Source organism: Zootoca vivipara, chromosome 1 (genome assembly GCF_965207765.1).
Source record: "Zootoca vivipara chromosome 1, rZooViv2.hap1.1, whole genome shotgun sequence".
Classification (NCBI taxonomy): domain Eukaryota; kingdom Metazoa; phylum Chordata; class Lepidosauria; order Squamata; family Lacertidae; genus Zootoca; species Zootoca vivipara.
This window is the reverse complement of record NC_142582.1, coordinates 70,655,662-70,679,283: the sequence shown is the minus strand read 5'-3', so window position 1 is coordinate 70,679,283 and position 23,622 is coordinate 70,655,662. Positions and strand designations below refer to the sequence as shown.

The 23,622-nt window shown below is 40.0% G+C and overlaps 1 protein-coding gene across 6 annotated transcripts in view; it reads left to right on the top strand.

Moving 5' to 3' along the window:
* The window catches only part of HIPK3 (homeodomain interacting protein kinase 3), a 62,459-nt gene that overhangs the window by 29,079 nt on the left and 9,758 nt on the right, over positions 1-23,622 (top strand). For all 6 annotated transcript variants that reach the window (XM_035118360.3, XM_035118350.3, XM_035118306.3 and 3 more), the window contains exons 3-13: positions 13,725-13,848; positions 14,514-14,633; positions 15,357-15,443; positions 15,984-16,168; positions 17,495-17,654; positions 18,909-19,032; positions 20,405-20,523; positions 20,852-20,973; positions 21,069-21,230; positions 22,300-22,596; positions 22,914-23,054. In XM_035118360.3, the coding sequence (XP_034974251.1) occupies positions 13,725-13,848; positions 14,514-14,633; positions 15,357-15,443; positions 15,984-16,168; positions 17,495-17,654; positions 18,909-19,032; positions 20,405-20,523; positions 20,852-20,973; positions 21,069-21,230; positions 22,300-22,596; positions 22,914-23,054 (1,641 nt within the window). The remainder of the gene's footprint in view (positions 1-13,724; positions 13,849-14,513; positions 14,634-15,356; positions 15,444-15,983; positions 16,169-17,494; positions 17,655-18,908; positions 19,033-20,404; positions 20,524-20,851; positions 20,974-21,068; positions 21,231-22,299; positions 22,597-22,913; positions 23,055-23,622) is intronic.

Below are 23,622 nucleotides of genomic sequence, written 5' to 3'. Positions count from 1 at the left end.
CTCAACTATTTCTTGCTTGTTATGCAAAAAAGAAAATCTGTTCTAGGGAGCCTGTTGGGCTCTACAGTGCCACAAGCTGACTAGATCGTGTGTGATATATGTGTGTGGGGTGTGGGTGTGTTAGTAAGGCATTCCCTGGAAAAGAACAGCCAATAAGACTTGGCGTTGGTTTCTTAGCATAAGGACAATATTTTCTCTTGAGTAATTTGCTATGCACAAGCCAAACCCTATGCTATGAACTTCAAATACTGTACTGTTCATTTCAGCTGCCTGTATGATTAGCAAGTGAGGCATGTTGTCTTGGTTTCCTCAAGTATTTTCTCTTCTTAAATCTAATACTGTGCTTGGTAGGAGTAATCTGTTCCATAATTATTCAGTAGTCAATATTCAGGGATTGACCCTCTGAATGAGTATTGAGGATTGACCCTCAGTCATGAGGATTGACCCTCAGTCATGAGTAACTGGAAACTCAATAAGACATCTCAACTTGTAGAAATTTGTGTGGATAGGGAGAAGTCATTTTCTCCCTTCCCTCTGGCCCATCATAGGTTACCCTGCCCTTTCAACCAACCGCTACCTCGATTATGATGACTTTTATTTACTTATTGCTAAAACTGATTACTAGTCCATTAGCTATCCATTTGCCATTTTATTGACAAGTCAAAATGTAATGCATCACTGGAGCTGAATTGAAAGGACTGAAATGTAAAACTGTTGAATTTTAAGACTGAAATGTGTAACATTGCTAAAACCAGTCTCCTCTTTTGACGGTTTGATGATAACTGTTCCTGCTTGAAAAACAAGATTTTGCAGGATCCACAAACTTAGACCTGCCAGCCCAACATATATTTTAATGTCAACAAACACAGAGACACTAGGCAAGAATGGTCTGGTAGATTGTAAATCTTTCAAAAAACAAAAGGCTGCTGAGTAAAATTAAGCCTGGAGTAAGGATGTGGGTTCTGTCACGTGTTGGGAACTCATCATCACTTTATTATTATTAAAATAAATACCATATAGATGATACTTAAACTTTGATGGTGCAGTCTTATACAGTTTCTTCAGAATTAAGCCCCTCAATCATCAATAGGACGTAAACTCAGATAAGTTTGTATAGGATTGTAGCCTTAGTAAGATAATATTTAGCAAACTAGCATTAGCAGTTTTGAATGTGGTTGTAAAATTCAGTCATTTCAATTTTTTAAAAAAGATGTGTATTAATGTTAAAACTAATCACTGAATGCAGTTGAAGGCAATACCGACTTAAACCCTGGCTTAGTGTCACAAAAATGAGCCTAGTCTCCCACCTGTACTTGTGCTCCCTTTTTTCCACCTCTTCCTCCAGCATGACATAGAGGAGGAGCTTAGAAACCTTTGCTTTTAGCTGGCCATTACTTCTCATGTTGTCCAAACCCGAAATTTTGAATTAACAAACCAACTCAAAACCATAGATTAGGAACCTCACTTCCGGTGGAGCCTTGGAAACGTGATGTGATCAAGGGAGTATTAACCTCAGTGGCACCTTCTACTCTCAAAAGCAGCCAGACTCCGCCCCCCAGTGAGCCCTATTGGCCGGCTGAGGGGCTTAATGCGGCGGCAAGGAGGGGCCGAACACGCCCCCCCCCTGCAAGTGCGGGAAGCTGGCTCCACCCGCAACTCCTCCCCTCTGGAAGGAGGAGAGGTCTTCTTAATACTGACCTTAATTAGTGTTAAGACACAATTCACTGCTGCAAGGTATGATGGTCACCACTTTATTTGGTATATTTTTAGGTATATTAGTATTAGGTATATTTTAGTGGAGGATAGACCTCCATGACAGCTCAGCAAAGACTCTCATAAACTATTTCAATGTAGAGCCCAATATTGTACCTTTCAGGCATACATGTTCCCATGAAGGAGGGCCTGTGCATAACTTGAAACATGTTGGGTTTTTGGTTTTTAATTTAGTTGTCTGGAGATTTCCACTGACTGGTTTTTGTGCTACTTTTGTTTTGGGAGCTCGTAGTAGAGCATCCACGTTGCATGCAGAAGTCCAAGGTTCAATCCCTAGCATCTCCAGGTAGGGCTGGGAATGTACCCAATCTGGAATTCTGGAGAGTTGCTATCAGTCTGCGTAGATTCTGAGCCAAATGGACCAATGGTCTGCATAAGGCAAATTCCATTGTTCCCATGTCTTCTTGGTCCATGTTGGAAATGGGACACTGGATAGGTGGGCTGGTTCATCAAGGCTGTTTTTAATGGCTAACAATACAAGTTAAGAATTGCTAATTTACAAGGGCCTTGGTGGGAGGAGCTGCTTTTAAAAGTTCCGTCTTAATACTCATTTTTGGGTGGCAAACCTTCACTTTGAGAGAAAACATGCTTAGGAAGACAGTAGTATTTAAGCATGATTGCATACTGTCAAGTGTTTCAGCAAGTCATATTATATGTGTGTCAGTTTTTTGGGTCAAAATCTGTCTGTCAAAAATGTTTGTTGGCAAAGAGAATATTGTCTGCCTTACCATGGTTTTGATATTGACACTGGGGCATGCATACAGCCCACCCTGTTGGTACACTCTTACCAAGGTCCCTGGTGTATTGGGTTGATTATATCTGGCCTTAATGCAACTTTCCTGCATTCAGTGACATGTAGTCTGCAAGGACCTCCTGCCTCTGTATGACCATGTCGGATTGCAGCAGCTAATTTGTTCTGATGTAAGATTGCAAGCACCAATTTGCCTACATTTGGTTTTTAAATTACTGAATAGGTTGGTCCAGGAGGCCAGAAACACAGCGGACATTATACAACGTGCCATGGGCTGGCCTCTGTGAAATTTTACCTCTTGTCGTATGGCTGAAAGACTTCCAACTTTTGGGAAGAGACAGTAATAGACTAAAATAATTTGCTTGCATCACTCTGTTATCTCAGATTTGTTGTTACTCTATGTTCTAATTCTCTTAAGCAGCCAACCAGTATTTGGCCAGGCAGTGTGTGGTTTCTTTTAGAAGAAAGAAAGAAAGAAGAAAGAAAGAGAAGTGTAGTGTAGATTTTCAAATAAATAAATCTGGACATACGTTTTTGCATATTGCATGCCTTTATCTTGTTCAGTACTGAGTCTGACATTGTTGTAATAATATTATGATGTTTCCTTCTGTAGGTAAGGAAGCAGAATACAGTGGTATCTCGGGTTACAGACGCTTCAGGTTACAGATGCTTCAGGTTACAGATTCTGCTTACACAGAAATAATACCTCGGGTTAAGAATTTTGCTTCAGAATGAGAACAGAAATCACATGGTGGCGGTGTGGTGGCAGCGGGAGGCCCCATTAGCTAAAGTGGTATCTCAGGTTAAGAACAGTTTCAGGTTAAGAATGGACCTCCAGAACGAATTAAGTTCTTAACCCGAGGTACCACTGTAGTTAGTAAAAATACAGGCTACTGGCAGGCAGGTGAATAATTATTTCTTTTAGTAGGCTTGTATTTTTGACTGAAGTTTTCAAAGCAGCTCACACTATTATAAAAATTCAATGACAGATGCCAAAAAAATTGTAATAAAATTTAGGCAGCTCAACTGGAGAAGGAGCAAGCTCATGACATTTTCTCTGTTTGCCTGCCTCCCCCTCTTCCTCCTGGAATCTTTCCCACATGGCAGATGGCATTGTGGCAGGTGAGGGGACAGGCCAGTTGTTTGACTTTCATATGCTTGACTGTTGCAAGAAGACAGTCTAAGGTGATGTCATGGGTCCATAAGCTTTCCATTGTGTATCTGTATGTGTTTGATGGGTAGAGGATAGGATGGGATTCATTTTGGTTCCTTTGTTAGTGAGTTTAATGATATCCTCAAAGAGAAAATAATTAGACACATTCATAACTAACAGTTGTAATTGGGAGCTAATGTGCTGTACTGAAAAGACAAATGATGTATTTGGATATGCTATACAGCTAGAGAAAATCAATTTAGAGAATTAAACGGAGACTAGCTGGCAACAATTAAGACTCTCAAATTCATTTTAGACACAGAATTGCTATTGTAATTCCATTGTAGGTGAAGGGTAAGTATCGGCAGCAGAAGCATTGGGAAGCTGAAACAGATAGTAAAGAAAGTTCAAATCGCTTGGCCAAATTCATGCTTTTATTCTCTCTCTCTCTCTCTCTCTCTCTCTCTCTCTCTCTCTGCTAAATTTGAAACAATGTGTTGCCAGGTAATTTGTATTTATAGCCTTACATTACTTATGTATCTTAATTACAGTTTTGTAGCTTACAGAATACTTGCAGAATTTGAGGTTTTGGGAGAAAGCATAGCTTCACTGTAGGGGTGAGAAATATGCGTCAGTGCAGAGAATAGGAAGAGGATACGTGGAAGAAACAGAATAGCTAGAAAGGACAAATAATCCCTGTCTTTAGAGAACTCTGGAGATTTATTTATTTGTTGTTTTGGCTTTGCAGACACTATATGTCAACATCCAACACGGCAGCCATGAGAGTTAGGAGCTCTTGGCATGTAGTACATAATCCACTTAATTTAGAGCTTTTCATTTGAGCATAGGGGACTGCTTCACAGTAAATAGCTTGTATATTTCAGTTTTATGTCTTCAGTAACTGCTTGACAGTCTAGGAATACACATTTGTTTCAGAAGCGGGGTGTTGTCTTGTGCTTGTTTGGGAGCAAAAGCTCTTATTTAGCAGGCAAAAGCGGCTGCTGGCCAAGTAATCAAGCCAGATGTCTGTGGGAAGACCTGTCTGGCAGAAGAACCTGCCCCAGAAATTTCTGTTTTGCTGTCATATTTGGTGCAAGGTGGGGTGGGTTTGCTCTTTCATCACTGCCAAAATTGCCAGGACCTGAGCGGGCTTTGCACATTGGATGAGGGTGGAGGATGTACTTGTGGAAGCCTTCCTGTTCTGAGGCTGTAAACCATTTTACAACTGTCAGCTTTCAAGATGTAAGGTTGAACTTTATTTGAATATAGTTGTTTGCATCAACATTGGACATTCCATGTATGGTCAGAGGCCTCCATTACAGAGAATCGGGAACTTAGGAAGAGTGTTCAACTTTAGCCAGCGCTTGTGTTCCCTTCCTGCCCAGCTTGGTTAGTGGGGGAACTGGGGTATGTTTTATTTTATTATCTGTTTATTGCCTCTATAGCTCAACTTCCCTCTAAGGGGCTCAAGGTGGCATACACTGTTCTCCTACCCATTCTACCTTCACAGCAACCCTGCAATGTAGGTTAGATTGAGGGACAGTGATTGGCCAAAGATCACCAAGTGACCTTTATGACTTTGTGAAGATTTTAATACTGGCCTGGCAGGTCACAGTCTAGCACAGGCATCGGCAACCTCCGGCCCATGGAGGCCATTCATCTGGCCCACAGGCTACCCGTGAACCGAGCCACCCGCTCGGCAAGTCCCCCGTGCGCTGCGGTAAACCGGTGCAACGTGGCACGGGGATTCGCCGAGCAGCGCCGGAAATTGCGTCTACACAGCCGCAGACATGCACAGAAGCCATTTCCGGTGTTCCGGACATGGGCAGCATGGCACTGGAAATCGCTTCTGCGCCTGTGCAGCCCATGTCCGGCCCACGGACGATAGTCTGTGGGAATCCTCCGGCCCACGGGCAGAAAACGTTGCCGACGCCTGGTCTAGCACTCTTAACCACTACACCATTAGCAGACAAGATGATGGATGAAGGTGGGGAAACTACCCATGGCTGGATACTCTCAAAATAAGTGTTAGTCCCAAATGCAGCACAACTCATTTCAAATTGAGCATAGGGGCTGATTTCACAGCACTCCTCGCTACATTAAACCAGTGGGGCGTAAAGTGCCATTGATTTTGTTGAGTCTCAAGCTTAATGTTTGTGCTTAATGTTTGCTGGTTTGTGCCTTTGAACCCTGTTGCTCTGTATTATGCCTTTTAAAACTGTTGATGAACAGTTGGATTTCATTTTATTAGCCAGACAGTCATGTGTCTCTTGAATATTCGTTGGACCAGGTTTTAAACTGCATTTGCAGAGCAATTTCATGATAAGCTTTTCTAATAGACATGCATACTGAATAGCGAAAACAGCTTGATAGGGTTGTTCTCGAAATGATGACTTGACAGTATCTCATAGCAGTGGAATCCAGCTATCAATTGTGTGCTAATCCAGCTAAGTGGAGAGTCTTTCCTAGGAAACTACAGTAGTCATGTGAGCAAAATCATTGGTTGTAAAAATTGCGACCAGAAATGCAAACATCATTTTAATGTATCTATATGCAAATATTATATGCATTTTGGGTAATGAACAAACCGTATTCTGGATTGGTTTATTTATTTACCAAAATTGATATACTTCTTGATTGTAAAAAACAAAAAAACAACCTCCCCAAGTTTGTGTATGCAACAATGCCATATTTGCCATTTTCCTGAATTCACTTATTGAAAGCTGCTGTAGCTGCTGGGTAGCGCAGGTTGAGTCCTGTGCAGTTCCAGAGTATTTCCAGAAAAGGTGTGTGCATGTGCTTCCAACAAGCCCCTTCCCTAGCTTAAATTCAGGCTATATTGAAGGCATAATGGGATAAAAAGCTGTTGCTAGTATTTCTTGCTTCCTTTTTTTGAGTGTCAGTGAATATTTGAAATGAAAAATAAGAGCTGTATGCCTGTCTCAGTATCCCACAGACTCCAAATCTTTTTTCTTTCTTTTAAATATATTTTTATTGTTTTTCCAATATCGTTCTAATAACAGCCTCACTATAACAATACCAATTCTATCCAATTAATACCATTATTAATGCCAATTATTTAAATGTCAAATTATATAATTTAATTAAACTGGACCCATCACATGTTAGCGTTGATGTGTTCATTCTTCTACATTTTTTCTGCATTCCAAAATTGTAATAATTTCCATTCCATTCAGATATAATAATCCCTTATATAACAGCTACAATTGTGATTTCAATTCGTGTTGGTATAATAGGTAATTTATAAAGTTTCAAGTGAGGAACTTTAGCTGTAATCCTTATTCTTTTCTACATCCTTTTTCACTGGAAGATACTATCCTTAATCTCAGACATAAGAGGCTGATTGTGATTAGTCTAGTGTACGCTACTCTGCACATGAGCAGAGATGATTACTTCACATTTTCAGAACTAAGTCATACATTGTGAATAGGTTCTGATGTGCTCCAGCTCAAATGAAACAAATCATTTTTTGTCTATTGGTTGGAAAAGTTTTTTCTTCTAACTTAGTGTTTTGGATAATAAAAGTCAAAATGATATTTGGGGGGAGGAAAACTGCATGCTCTCCCTTCTTGTTCCTGGCTTCCTCGAATTACCCACCCACCCTCCCTTAAGTTTTTCCTTCGTTTCTTTATCTTGCTATGGACTTCGGTTGGTCGTCTTGGCTGTCCAGGGGGCCTGGTAGGAATTTTTTTCCCCACTTGGCAGATTGGCACTAGCCACTTGGTTTTTTGCCTACCTCGTAGCAAATCGTCACGACTTTGTAATGTTTGGTGGTTAGGCACTGGAAAACACATTGTGTGTTGGAGGGGAGGTTGTGGCCATCACCTACCCTTCCCCATGAAGGGTATTCCGTTAAAGGAATCCGGCGGTCATGGTCCTGTCCAATGCCCTGGTGGTGGCTAGGGTCGTGGCTCGACCCCCAGTGACTCTAGAGCAGAGGTAGGCAACCTAAGGCCCATGGGCCGGATGCGGCCCAATTGCCTTCTCAATCCGGCTCGCGGACAGTCGTGGAATTGGTGTGTTTTTACATGAGTAGAATGTGTGCTTTCATTTAAAATGCATCTCTGGGTTATTTATAGGGCACTTATTTTTCAAAATAAGTCCGGCCCACCACATGGTCTGAGGGACAGTGGACCGACCCATGACTGAAAAAGGTTGCTGACCCCTGCTAGGGGAAAGTTTCCAGTTGATTTGCATCAACAAACTCCCCCTACTGGTTGTTAACCCTTGTGTGACTCCTGGCAGAGTGGGCAGGAGTCAAGTATAGTCTGTCCAATCCAATGCCTAAGCCAATACCACTCACATTCTGTAACCAATAAAGTTGTGACCTTCTTAGCCTATTAACCTAAATACTTGTGCATGTGTATGATTTTATCTCCAAGCAGAGGTGGGGCCTCGACTCACAACTTGCTAAATAGGAGACATGGAATCAATCTTGTCTGAATGAGAATCATACTAGAGGCCTTTACATGAAAGGTCTTCCCCACTCTATAGATGTGCAGAGAAAACCTTTTTGTTTATTTACTGAGGAGACAGTGGCACTCTGCACATGTGTAACAGCAACACTAATTAACTAAATTAGTGTTGTACAAGTCATATTGTGACGAAAGCAGCAAGGTTAATAATTGCAGCAATACCAAATGTCAAGAATTCTAAAAAATCTTGCTTAAGCCTTTAACAAAAGTTTGGTTCCTGCAGGCCTCTGGGTAATCCAAGATGTTACTTTGTGGTGAAATCACGGATTGAGTGCACCTGTGTTATCTGGTATGAACTGGGGTCCAAAGCCACTATGGCAGCCCAGGTAATCGAAGTAAATGCCTTCCTGGTGAGATAGCACATTTCTGTCTCAGTTCTGGAAATTTACTGACAGCTCAGGCTCTGACTGGCTAAGAAGATCGGCCCTCAACTACTAGATCTTTTTCTAGTAAAGTATTTTGCCACTTGGCCACCATTTTTTTCTTGCCTGAGCACATGTCTGTGCTGTTTTATTCCTGTGGTATGGTGTCATTGCCTTGCCACTAGACTAGGATAGTTAGATTTAATTTTCATTCTAACTTGCACTCTCCCCCTTCCTATTTTCCAACAGTATTCTTTTATTTGTACTTTTTCTGAGTTCTGTTTTTTGCATGATAAATTTGATGTGCTTTATTCTGGAAACCTGAGTCCTTAATTCCAGTGTTTTGGACTTTTTAAACTGCTACTGCATAGCATATAAAGGAGGATGCTGTGAGCCACCGGAACCTAGGCACCCACATGAAAGTTGGTAGGATGACTGGTGTGAATGTTAGCTCACTCTGAGCAGTCTCTGCCTCTGAGCAGTCTCTGCATTAAGTTAGATTCTTCCATAGTGGTTAATATATCAGCAGTGATTGACCAAAGAGTCTCATTTGTCTCTGGAAATGGGATATGTTTATGTAAGTAGCAGCTGCAGTGATGGGGAAGGGCCCTACAGCTCATTTGCCCATCCACCTGTGGTTCTGCCTTTTAAATATATACCATTCAATGTAGCTGTTAATTTGTGACACCTGTGAGCAAAACAAATGACTGAAACGAGAGATGTGTTTTGATTTACATTATGATTAACAAATTATCATGTTTTTATGCCATAAATTCCTTTAATGATAGCATTTCATTGTGTTAAATGCATGGGAGCAGAGTATATTCTAGTACATACGGTACTAGTGGACGTTTGCATTCTGCATTAAATCTGGATCTGCTGCGAAAATGAATTATTAGCTTGTTGGCAAAGTACAGAGGATGCCTTAACGTAACTTATTCACTGGCAGTAGAAGCAAACATGGACCCGCAGATGTTGGCTTACCTTAATAGCCAGCCGACCGTTTGTGTTGCCAGAACCTAAGGCAAAGGGTAGGGTTGTGTCCCTGAGCTTGTGCTGCACTTTGGCAGTTCTTACGCCTCTGAAGCACAGCATGAAGTTGGAAACAACTCTTTTCTCCAAGCTCATCTGCTTTTAAATGGCTTATCTGAGGCACTAACAGTACCTCAAAGGTACAGTGAAACACAGAAGGGCCACAAACCTCCTCCCAAACAGGGAGCTGGAGATGGTGGTGAGTGATCATTCCTCCAGTTGTGCTATATATTTTAAGCTGCTGTAAGAGCTTTGGCAATGCAGTGTGCCAAACCTAAGATCCAGCTCTCCTCCTTATTGAGTAGCATAGCTGCCAAGTTTTCCCTTTTCTCGCGAGGAAGCCTATTCAGCATAAGGGAAAACCCCTTAAAAAAAGGGATAACTTGGCAGCTATGTTGAGTAGGTGATGTTGGAATGATTTCTGCACTTGCAATGCAAGCATGTTGGTTTTGCCTCAGAAGCACAGAGCTGGGAAAGGAACAGGGTATCATCCTCATGGTTGTATTGAGCTTCAAAGGGGTGAGAGGTTCCAAGTGCCATGCAGGGCAACATTCAGGGGACAAGTTCCAGCCCTCCTGTTGAGCTTGTAGCAAGGGAGGAGGAGGAAAAATCACCATTCCATTGTTTTGTGCTCCAAAAGCTCTTTGAGTATCTCTCTGATCAAAAATAGAATAGCGATTTACCTATCCCGAGTATACTTGCACCCCAAACACAAAAACAAACCAGTATTTGGGTGGATGGATGGGAATGCACACTGCTGTTTCATTTATCCCTTTTTTGAAAAAATAAATAAAATAGTGCTCTCAATGAGCATCTTTTAACTTTTGTTTGGTTTTGCATATGGAAAAATTAAACTCTAATTAAACTTGTGCCAAAGGTTTGTTTAGGCTCCACCTAGCATAATTCAGTTTTTAGGCTTAGTTTTGTTCAGTCATAATGACTAAACTTTGTTACACCAGTTGTCTCTTAAAGAGACATACAGTTTACAGAATTAAAATGTCATGTAATTGGTACAATTAAAATATTGCACATGAGAGGTACTATAGATATTTATAACTTAATATAGATCTGATGAGTAGATTAAGCCAACATGCATTGTGAACATTCAGGGTCTAATTATTGTAACAGTATTGTGAATGTCAAACATATATAAATCATGTTATGCATATTCCAAAGCAAATTGTTGTTGTATTAGCTCTGTAATGTGGCATAGTTGTCTTTACAAATATTAGTATCTTAGTTGCAACTAGGCATTGTGTTCTGCTCTCTTGATTTACTAAAAGCAAAATGTGGGGAAGGATCTGCCCAGAATTCGTTATTAATTTGAAATCTGAGTTACTATCTTTTAAGTTTCTCCTGAGTTACTGAGTATAAAAACCTGTAACAGCTTCTGCAATCATGACATGAGATACTTCTAATGTGGTCCTCAGAACTAGAACAACCCCCTTTCTAAAGTAGTGCCTTGTTGAAGTGTCTGCTAAAAATAGTCATTCCATCACTTCAGAAATATTTGAGCTATTTAAATTCAACATGTAAAAATACCACAATAAAGAGATTTTGCTGCTACCATTTTTGGCTTTTGATGGGAATCTTCTTCAGCATGATTGTCATGCCATTTTAGGAAATGAAACAGGTTTTAAATATATAGAGTCTGTAGTGCATTATACTTTTCTGGAAGGCATGTGACTTTGAAGTTCTCTGAATTAACAGCTGTCTTTGGTAGTCTTCCTGACTTTAAGCTGCTTGAAGGATCATTTTTATTTTTATGGCACCCAACTGAAATGTCAGCCAGACCACATTGAAAATGCAGTTTTTACTTATTCCATTATTAGCAATATGTTCTTGGCTACCTATTAACGAGAATTTACTTGTTTCTTTGGACTTTTTTTCTTTCTGTTTGTATTATCCAACAAAGGGTTGACATTCAGAATTTGTAGATTCATGGAAACAATGCTGCACTTTTTGTAGCTTTCATTAATTTCACTTTTCTGATCACATCAGGCAGTTTTCTTTCCTATACTAATTTTTCAGTTGGATTTATATTCTGCAATTTTAAAGTCTTGAATTGATTTAGAGTACCAAAAAAATACAATCAGATGGGCAATGGATGAATATTCTGTGTTACAAAATATGTACATGTTTAGATCCAAATATTTCATGGCACATGTGTAATCTCTCCTGCTCCAACCCATGTGGGTGTTATGGAGTCAGTTATTAGGGAGGAAACTCCCTGGGCTCAACCATTATTACCATATTGTCCCGCATATAAGCCACACTTTTTTTCCAAATTCCGACCATGAAAAGTTAAATTTGTGACCTTACAGAAATTGGCTTTTACCTTATCGCTGCTGAAACAGACATACGGTAAAACGGAATGGGTGTGAGTGCCTGCGAAATTTTAAGGGAGCGGCTTATATTTAGGTATTGTCTTTTCTTCTTCCTCCTCCTTGAATTTTAAATGTGCGACTTATTTACGGGTGTGGCTTGTATTCGGGTCAATACGGTATATGAGGAAAAATTAAATCCAGTCTTTCTGGGCTTTGTATGTAGCCATTATGGATGTTCAGAATGAATTGGTTCCATTGTAACACACTGACCTGGTGTGCACACAATGAATCATTAGGAAAGGGATTGAAAATAATATTTGTTAATACCATAATGTCATCATATACATCTGTGATATGGAACTCCGCTTGAATACTTGCTGCGTCTCAAAAATGGTTTTCAGAGAGCTCAGAAAGTTTCAGAAAAGGGCAGTGAAAACAATGAAGGGACTCTAGCATCTCACCAAGAGGTTTGGTTACAACATTTGGGGATTTTTAGTTTAGAAAAGAGGCCGGTAAAGGAGGGGCATAGCAGAGATATATAAAATTATGCATAGTATGAAGAAAGTGGATAGGTCTCTATCATAATACTAAAACCTGGGGGCATCCAATGAAGATGACTGTTAGGAGATTCAGAAAAGAAAATAGGAAGTGCTTCTTCACACAGCACATATTTAAACTCTGAAATTCATTAACACAAGATGTAAAAGGGAACTAGACAAATCCATGGCGAATCAGACTTATCAATAGCTACTAGCCATGATGGCTGTGTAGAGCTGATCTGCCTCTGAATACTAGTTGTTGGGCATAGCATGTATGGAGAAGGCTATAGCACCCAAGCCCTGCTTGCAGGTTTCTCATAGGCATCTTGTTGCCCACCAGGATACAGACAACTTCCCATTTACGTGGTGGTTACGTTTGGAACCCCCCCTGCGAAATAGCATAGAATGGGGAGCCACCCGTATCGGCTCAGCTGGACAAACCACACTGTCTCTCCAGCTTGCCAAATGCCTAAATAGAGAGTTGTCTGTCTTGGATTAGATGAGCTTTGTCTGATCCAGCACAGCTGTTCTTATGTAAGCCATGGTTTATTTAGCAAGTGTGGTTTCTTTCTGTCCTTGTTCAACAGCCTAACCATGGGACACATACGCAGTTTATAGTCAATATTCTGCCCAATAAAGAAAAAGCGCTACACTTCACAATCAACAAAACATCTGGATTCGTGCAAATGCTAGGAACAAAGGCTAAATAATAAATTTTATTGATGTATAAATAATAAATTCAATAATTTTTGGGAAAGGGTGAACTGTATATTTAAATAAAGAAATATTTATGGCCTAACCTTGTGCCCATGATGCGTTGTTGAATATGCTTTAGTATCCTTTTACTTTGGTTTTCAGTTAATTTTTTTACTAAACTTTAATGCTAGCACATTGAAGAGCATGTCTCCATGGGTACTACTATGCACCAAGTCAAGCACAATGCAAGTGCTCACACACTTTCAGGTGAAAAATAAAGCATTGTGTGAATTTACTACAGAATAAGTTTTGACTTTTTTGTGTGTGCAGTAAAAATAGCCTAGACACTGAAAGCCGCAGCTGGTAAAATATGATGAAGCAGAATAACATATAATTTGTAGATTCCATGGCACATACATAACTAGTATGGCCTGCATGGGAAGATGGGGGATTTAATAAGAACAGTTTACCTTACAGAAAAACAAAGTTATTTGACTTTTTAAATTATTTAAATAATGATTTCCAAATTCCAATTTTTATTCAGGGTATTGTTTTTATGTAGAATATCCATTAACCATCCCTGTTTTATTTGCAGAGCACCAGAAATCATATTGGGTTTGCCGTTTTGTGAAGCCATAGACATGTGGTCACTGGGCTGTGTGATTGCTGAGCTATTCCTTGGATGGCCACTGTACCCGGGAGCCCTCGAATATGACCAGGTAGTAGAAACTTGATGATCTGAGATACTTTTATCTGTTTAAGTCTGCAGTTTAGTCAGCTGGGGTTTAGAGTTCATTTATTTTGTCATATGACTTTAAACATACCAAATAATTGTGCACCAATATTTAAAAACACCAAAAAAAATGGTTTAAAATAACTCCCTTTGAGTCAAGCTCTTAAAGCACTGCACTATTGGACAATGGCATTAAGCAGGATAATTCTGGTGCGGGCTTTAAAAATGATAACTGTATACAGTATGATTGCATCTCGTGTGCCATTTCAACCTTGCGTGGTTGAAAGCTGGCTGGTTGAAATCCCGCAAATTAATTGCATGTAAGGCAGAGACCTTAAAAACTTATTTTGCACTTGGGTTTTCCCAGTATGGAAAGAGGTTTTAAGTTCTCAGAATTTCTTACTGATTTCTGGGATGTTCTTTCAAGAACTCAAATGGCCCTATGAGATCTTGCAAGAGCATCCCAGAGCCTAGTAAGCAGGCAGAGAGTGTAAAAGCTTGCTTGGAAGGTAAGGATGGCCATGTGGGAGTGGTCCCAAAGGGGCAACTCAGGTATAAACTTTTTTGCATATATGCACCATCCCTGGAAGTAACCACCACAAGACGTACAGTAATGTGTTTGTAAAAGCCAGACTTCTTTTAACTTTTCAGATTCGTTACATTTCACAGACACAAGGCTCACCTCCAGAGCAGTTGTTGAACGTTGGAACGAAGACCACAAGATTTTTCTGTAAAGAAACAGATGCACCATATTCTAGTTGGAGATTAAAGGTACTAAGAATTCTTGAGAGTGCAGACAAGAGTTCCTGCCATCCATGTTTTGGGCTATATATGTGCCTTCAAGAAGGAATACAGCTGAAGCAGAACAGGGGGTATATTTTGTGAACACGTGGTTGGTTTGTATTGGTTGGAAGAAGCAATTTTGTGGGAGGGGCCTATGAAGCACATTCCTCTGTGTTGGCACACTGCCTTCCCCCCAGTTGTGCTTCAGGGAAAGGTAGAACTCGGTTGGATCTCTTCACAACTGCAGCTTTAGGACCCTTATTTCATCAGCCTTCCTCACTTGTCCTCTGATGTTACCACATAGCAAAAACTGATGGCTGTGTGGTCATGTCACTGTTACTCTGAAGAAGGGTTATCTTGCAAACAAAGTGGTATTAAGGGTTGCAGATTGTCATGAAAATGTAAGGTTGCCAAGGGGAAAGGGGATTGATAAATGTTTTGGCTTCTTCATACTGACTGGAGAACATTTGGATCATCTCTAAGAACTAAGCTAAATGGCATATCTGATTAAAATGAGTTGCTCTGCACACCTCTCTTAGACATAGCACATTTCCATTTTTGGAAAAGGCCAGATTTTTACAGCAATAACAGAAAACACAGTGCTGCCTACTTTAGGTTGCTATTGCTTTGTGCCGCAGAATGATTCTCTCTCTCCCCCCCCCCCCCCCGGTATATTAATAATTAAACCATCCATTTCTTAAATTTCTGAAGACACTGGAAGAACATGAACGAGAGACAGGGATGAAATCCAAAGAGGCCCGAAAGTACATTTTCAACAGTTTGGATGAAATAGTGCATGTGAGTACATTCGGATGCATTTAATGTATACAGTACAGTTTGTGTGTTTTTTAATGTATTAGCTACCATTTGTGACTAGCTACCTCTAATTTCACTTGTGGGAATTGTTCCCCTGTATCTACTTTTCAAAGTAGAAGGGCACATAGAATGAGGTTTTACTTGCAATGTAATTAAAAATTACACTTTATATGCTGCCACTGATAATTGTTTGTATAGTGTTGTTTTGCTGCTATTTGTTTTATTGTGGAATCTAATTATGATTTTGCTGTCATTTATATTTTTATATGAAGCTGCCTTGAGTTTAATAATATCTTGAAAGGCAGGATATAAATATTTGAATGAAAAGTGTGCATGCACACGAAAGCTCATACCAAAATAAAAGCTTAGTTGGTCTTTAAGGTGCTACTGAAGGAATTTTTTTATTTTACTTCGACCCAGACCAACACGGCTACCTACCTGTAACCAGAATGAAAATGTTGTTATTGATGAATTATAAACGCCTCATTGTTTTCACTCTGACATTTACTCGTTCAACACCAGGTGAACATGGTGATGGAGTTAGAAGGAAGTGACCTGTTGGCAGAGAAAGCAGACAGAAGAGAGTTTGTCAGCCTTTTGAAGAAAATGCTGTTGATAGATGCAGACTCGAGAATCACTCCAGTTGACACACTGAACCATCCTTTTATTACCATGAAGCACCTCCTTGATTTTCCTCATAGCAACCAGTATGTTGTATAACACACTTGTAAAAATAATCCTGGGCAAGCCTTTTTGAAATGGTTCCATGCTACTCGTGCTGCTATGTTTGCTGTAATTCCTGTGCCTTTTGATTCTGGGCCACACTCTCCTGGTTAGTGCAGATTACAACAGAACCAGGGTTTCAATAGCTATGGCTTTTCCCTGTACACAAGCATTAGTCTTTCTCGGTTGCTATGTTGCCTGTTGCTGGTGTGCTGCTTTATATTAGAACTAGAAAATAAAGGATAACTGAATTCAGGAATTATTTTTTGAATTGCCACAGCCAGCCACACACATTCATAGTCACAAACAAAAAGACAAAACACTTGCTGGCAAGCGTATTATTATTATTATTATTATTATTATTATTATTATTATTATTATTATTATCATCTTTTTGGAACAGAAAAGAAAATACAAGGAAAATTCACCAAAAAACCATACATAAAGTACACAGAAAGTTGAATGATACTGTAGTGACTGCCTGATCTCAGATGAATCCAACACACGAAAGATGCATAACAGTTGCTAGGGGAAAAGGAGGGACATCCTATGGAAATGGCGAGGACTAAAAAATAAGAGAGAAGCAGGAAAAGTGTACTAATGGAGATAAGAAAACAGACAACTCACTTATCAATCACAGCTCTGACTTCTCCCATTGGCTTAAAACACTTCACAGGCAGGAGCAACCATCCAGACAGAAATTGCTTAGAAGAGTACCTGTATATTTTACTGCATGACATTATTTCTAGGAGGACTGCAGAATTACTTTAAAACAAAGGAGAAAGAAAGCTCAGAATCTGGGGACCTTGCTGGGGGACTACAGGGAATGTCTTTGTGAGCACTGGGTTGGCACCCTCTGGCTTAGAGTGTCTTCTGACCCAGGGATCTTGTTTCAGCTTTCTTAAGCACAGTCTACGGCCAGTGTTTGTTCTTGGCTATAGATCATGGTTAGGGAGGAGAGAGCTTAACTCTGTTCCTGGATTCAGGCAGCTAAACTTTGACTAAGCTGCCACGCTGCACTGATTTAAAAGGGGTAAAGGGGGGCAAAGGGGGCATCAGCTTCTCTTTGGGAGCCAGCACATTTGCATGGTCCTGGAAGCTGTAGTGTGGCTAAACCATAACCAGGCCAATGGGAGGAAAATACTTGTGTGGGTCCCTGTCCCCCCCAACCCCAACCAAGACTGAGGTTTTAACCTGTTTAGTCTCTAAGGAAAATAGTCTGGGCCAGTGCCATGATTGTTATAGTGGGTTTTTGTGGTGGTTGTAACGTACTTTCCTCACAATTCATTCTTTCTTCTCTTTGCCATCAGAGTGAAATCCTGTTTTCATATCATGGACATTTGCAAGTACCGATCAAATTCATATGATACAAATAATCGCAATAAAACAGTGCACCTGAGACCAATTGCTTCAGGTAATGCACCAAATCTCTCAGCTAATTTTGCCAAGATTGGTGCAGTACGAAGTCAGGTAAGTACCTTTGATTTCACTTTGGGTCTCCTATTCACTTCCACCCTCATCCCAGAGTTTAGATCACTGCAAAATAATGAAGGGGGGGGCGTGTCTCAAGGCATTGGAAGGGGGCAATAAAGATGTATCTGGTTTTAAGGGAATGGTTTTTATGGTTTGGCCAATGTTGTTGCACATGACATACTTCTGAATCAAAAGGTGAGGTAGAAATCATGTATCCCAAACAGAAGATAAATTAACATAATCACTGTCCATCTCATGCATAAAGTGGAACCTCAGGTTATGGCGGGGATCCATTCCGGAGGCCCCGCCACAACCTGAAAGCGTCGCAACCCAAAGCGTCGCATCTGCACATGCGCGATTTAGCTCTTCTGTGAGTGCGCGAATCCAGAAGTAACCCGTACCGGTACTTCCGGGTTTGCGCCGGTCTTAAGCCGAGGGTGATGTATGCCGGAGGCATCGTAACCCGAGGCTCCACTGTATTAGGCAGTAGACTAGCTACAGAAGCTCATTGCACAATAAAAATTGTTAAGTTTTAAAAAGTGCCAATAAGCTCTTCATAGTTTTTGCACACAGTGGCTTTGGATATGATGAAATGCAAATGCTTCATCACTCCTATTATTATATTCAGCAACCTAAATTGAACAGTCACATTTTCCCCTGTGGAGAGATCCAAAAGTTGCAACCATACCAATCTCCTAATGCGTAAAGATGTGGAAGCTAAGTTGGTAACTGAGGCATCCATGTTTCTTGTTTTTGCTGCTATTTGTTATGCTTGATGCTCTTCAGAGTCTGGAATTATGTTATGGGAATATAAATAATTGGGAATCCAGGAGTGCCTTGAGGCTTTGTTATGGCACTCTTGCTCTCTTGTCCACATGGGCCAGGAGAGGAGGCTTCTGTTGTGGCTTTAAATGCCAGCCTGGTAGAGAACCGTGGAGAACAAGCTCTTCAAGATGAGTTACCTTCCTTTTCTAGTTCTCTTGGAAGACATTTTCACAAAATAAAGCCAAAGGTTTTCTGTTCAAGAAATCCTTTGTTGCAGTGCCCCCATGTGGTGAAATATTCAGTGTGCTGGCATGTACTATAAAAATGATCTTCATATACAGTATTAGGATTTGCTTTTGCTGCATGCAAAAGCATGAACATCATAATCCTCATGCAACATTATAGCTTGAGATTTTTTTAAAAAAAAATGCATGTGAAAATTGTGGCAGTAATTTTGTTAACTGATAATATACCTATTATTTTCAGGCATTAGCAGGATCTGCCCATTCAGTTATGCACCATGGAATACCACTGCAGGCAGGAACGGCTCAATTTGGTTGCAATGATGCTTTTCAACAAACACTGATTATATGCCCTCCTACTCTCCAAGGTATGAGGCAATTAAAATGACACGTGATATAAAATTAGATATTCACTTGGTAGTTCAAAGAATCGTCAATTCAGGCTATTGATAAAACCTACTACAATTAACCAAGATTTTACTTCAGGTTTTCCATTTTCCTTGGATGATCTGATAACATTGAGAACTCTAGTGGTCAAGTATTTTCAAGAAGATGAAATTTAAAGGTGATAGTGGAGTCATATTATTGCATTTTGAGGCAAATTTCCTCACTTTTGTATCTAAATCCCACTGCACTTCCTTCCAGTGAACCAAAATAATCACATGGACCTCATGCATGACTTGTCATATCATTGTTGAGAATACCTGTTGGAATTCCTAGCCTACACTTATTCAGCGTTAATCTTACTTTACATGGTAAAAATCTAGAAGCACTGTGGGCCTCTCAGTGTTCCCTCTTTGTAGCCTTGGTGGTTACTGTCTGGGTCATGTTTCCTAATATGGATCCTTCTGTAGTCTGTCTGCCCTTTTTGCTTAAGATTCACTTTTACTTTTACTTCCTTGATATAATTTATGTTAAGCATCTTTATTTTTAAAAATCACATTTAGGAATGTAGGGCTAAAACAGTGCAGACTTTGTGGAATTTCTTTAAACGCCAAGTATACGCTACGACTCCTCTGTCTAAAAGGACTTGATGCGAAAGGGTTGCAACATATGTTCTCTGCTTAATCCCAGAACTAAAAAGGATACATCTGATGACTGAAGGGCTTATTTCACATAGGCGACACAGACTATTTAATAATTTTTCTGGCTAGGATACCTTTCTTGTGCTGAATGCTACACTGCATCTCAAATGAAGTGTTTCAGGTTTGGTTAATTTGTGGCATGCTGGCACTCGCGTTATTGGTGCCCATTTCTGATAGAAACAGCATGGAAGCAAGTAGCCCCTGTGTTCCTCTACAGCCTTATCCTCTGATTCTGTGGTTGGCCTGCAGCAGATTTGAGCCTGGCTGCTTCAGTCCCATCTTGGCCATGGTGTAGAACAGGCACCCCCAAACTTCGGCCTTCCAGATGTTTTGGACTACAATTCCCATCATCCCTGACCACTGGTCCTGTTAACTAGGTATCATGGGAGTTGTAGGCCAAAACATCTGGAGGGCCGCAGTTTGGGGATGCCTGGTGTAGAAGGAGAAATGAAAGTGAGGAGTTTTGGGGGATGCTTCTGATTGCTAGATTATGATTTAGCAATCAGGTCAGAAGCGATTTGGCCCCGGGTGATAACTGGACTGAGCAATATTTCCCTGAGCAAAGTTTGCATCAGGCTCAGAAATCAATTCTGTATGCTAACCTTTTATTAATTTGGATTCAATCTTAACTCCCCTTTTCTTATTTGTGAATTAGGAATTCATGCTAATCATGGGAAGCCCAATGGTTACTCTGTAAGAGTTGATAATGCAGTGCCGTTGGTCACACAGGCTCCAACCCTACAGCCACTCCAGATAAGAGGAGTCCTTTCTCAGGTATGTTGTTTGATGCTGTATGTTGTTTCACATTTTCAGAGGTTTCACATTTTCAGAGTCATAAATATTAGTTAGTTTGACAGATTTTGAAGTAATATCACATCAGTTGAGAGGGACTGTAGATTAATGACAGGCCCAAATGCTTTGCATGTAATGTATCTTGGCATTAGCATGTAAAAGGACCCTTGGGCAGATGGACTGATAAGATCTATTATCAGAGTTGTCAGAGAGCTGCTGCGGGCTAAATGGACCAGCGGCCTAACTTGAAAAAAGGATACCAAACCTATTGGGATGTAGTTATTCATAACAGCTTATATGTTTACAACAGACGTGGTCTAACCGAACACAACAGATACTGCTTCCAACATGGCAGCAAGTGACCCCTGTGGCTCCTCCTACAACACTAGCTTCTGATTCTGTGGCTGGCCCGCAGAGACTTGGAGACTGGGGGTACGTCAAAACAGTATTTTGATTTTGTGCTTGAAAATGAAGTACGCAACTCTGCTATATTTTAATAATCTTGTATTTTTCTCTGTTTTCCCTAGGAAGATGATTCCGCATGGCAACCATTACAACTCGGTGATGACACAGTCTCTGTTAACCAATCAAATAACTTTATCTGCTCCTCAACCAATCAGTGTGGGCATTGCACATGTAGTCTGGCCTCAGCCCACACCAACCAAGAGAAATAAAGTGTGCCAGAACAGGTTGGTTTTATATGGTGTCTGTGGATCATTTAGATGTAAAAAATAATAATCATTCTTTCAAAATCCCTTTTAAAAGGGGCTGTATATTTATGAATGCTGCATGCTCACCAAGGTGTTACACCTCAAACTAGTTTGTTTAGAACATTTATTTCTTTAAACATTAAATACTGTGTTACAGTTCAAATTGATCAGAAGCCTACCGGTTAAAACCAAGGGATGGTAACAAAATGGGAAATAATGTAAAGTAGCATTTGCTGCCCTTTGATCTTCTCTCTTCTTGTGACAAAAGTGGCTTTGACTATATTTATCTGCAGAAATAGACTTTGGTTTGGTTATTTAAGAATTGCAGGTAGACGCAGTTAGCAGTTCCTAGACTCATGTGCATGAGGAATTGTAGAATTTGGACTATTGAAAATAGAGACATTGTATAATAGTCATAATATGACTTAGAATAGTATTAAGAATAGTCTTTCTTTTGCTGGCAGCAAGAAACACTTTAAGTGCTCTGTGGAGAAAATGTGCCCCATCACTACAGAAGTTATTTACAAAGGTATGGGACATTTCAGTAATGGAGAAACGTAAGACCGGGAAGGACAGTTACACTGGTGAACTATGTTAAGTAACCCCTGATTCATATCCCCTGAAGTCAGTGAACACAATTCCTGATGATTTCAGTGGATTTTGAATCTGATTCAAAAATGTTTATGGTGTCCAAGCCAGCATTTCTTCATTTCTTCTTTCCTTTTTAAGAGAATGGTATCTTCAGCGTATTGTACTACATTTCATTGGTAAATCCAACTTTGAACCTTGCATTGCAGCATCTGAACAACCCTGCTTGTGATATGCAATAGTTACCTGAAACGTTTTCCATGATTGCTCTGGAAAACAACATTTACAGTGTTACCTGTATGTTCATTGTTTTATGTTTCATGCGTTGATTTATTTTCATTGCTGTTTCAAAGTCTTATGTTCTAGTTTGAGTCAATTTGGGGAGGGTGAAGTAAAGTTGCTACATTTGTTTGATAAAGAACATCTTTATGACATGTCTAAATAAATGTCTTCTTTGCAGGAGTAACGTGTTACAAAATACCAATATCCAAAATTCAGCATTTGTGTCTCCAAAGATAAGCAATGGAAAGGCTGATGAGAAGCTAAGCTGTGTAGAAACACAGGACAATTGTAACTCGGTTGGTCAGGAAAGCAACTGTTGCAAACCGCCCGTCAGGCAGGACCCTGATTCATCTGTTTCAAACAAACAGCGACAGGCTATCATTATTGCAGATTCCCCAAGTCCACCAGTCAGTGTGATCACCATCAGCAGTGACACAGATGAAGATGATGTGGCACAAAGGCATTCATTTGCAGAGTAAGTAGTAGCGTTGGGCTTATTTTAACTTCAATTTCCCTCAGGGTTGTGCTGGAGAGTCGGTGTTTTGGTGATAGTAAGAGGAACTTCCTAAATATACAGCACCAGTACATTCACTTGAATCAGCTTAAATCACTTGGAACATGGCTGCCACTTCTAGCGGCAGGTTGTTACACCTCTTTGAGTTTCACAGCTTTCAGTCTGTAGTATAGCTTAGCACACAGTTGGCACTAAATCAACACAGCTAGAAGTTGCAATCGATGTTTAGTGAGAAGTGTGCAGGATGAATGTTTTATTTATGTATGTTTGCATTTCAGATGTAAAGGGAACCTAGATTGTGAAGCTTGCCAGAGTACGCTAAATATTGACCGTGTGTGTTCATTAAGCAGTCCTGACAGCACTTTGAGCTCTAGTTCTTCTGAACAGTCCAGTCCATCCCCTTGCAAAAGACCCAACAGGTAAGAAATGTACATAACTGGGTTTGATGTCCCTGTGTGGCAATAGGACCCCAGAATCCCATTTCTAAAACCTATTTCTGGAAGCATTCTTAAGCATAGGTTACATAGTATAATGTTTTGACTGAATAGAGGTTTCTCTCTGTATATGTGACAATGCTTCTGTGCACTGGATTTTTTGGAACAAGGGTTAGGGTAATAAAGCTTCCTGAAGGACGAGCCTTAGCAGGCTGGATATGGCCTGTCACTGTTAGCCTTCTTGTAAAGTTTTGATAATTATGTTAACATAACTGTTTGGATATTTATTTATTATAAATCATTTCCCATCAAATATCTGTTAGGTGATTTTACAGTAAAAAATATCAAAAATAAAACCATTCCATATGTAAAAACAATTACAAATCCAATACAAATATAGATGGTGATAGAGATCTATATTTTTTAAAGGCTTGTTTAAAAAGGAAGGTCTTCCATAGACAGTGGGGAAAAGCAATAGAGATGGTACCTTCCTGATATGTAATGATTGGTTATGCCGATTGTATCATTTCTGAAGATAGATAATAATGAATCT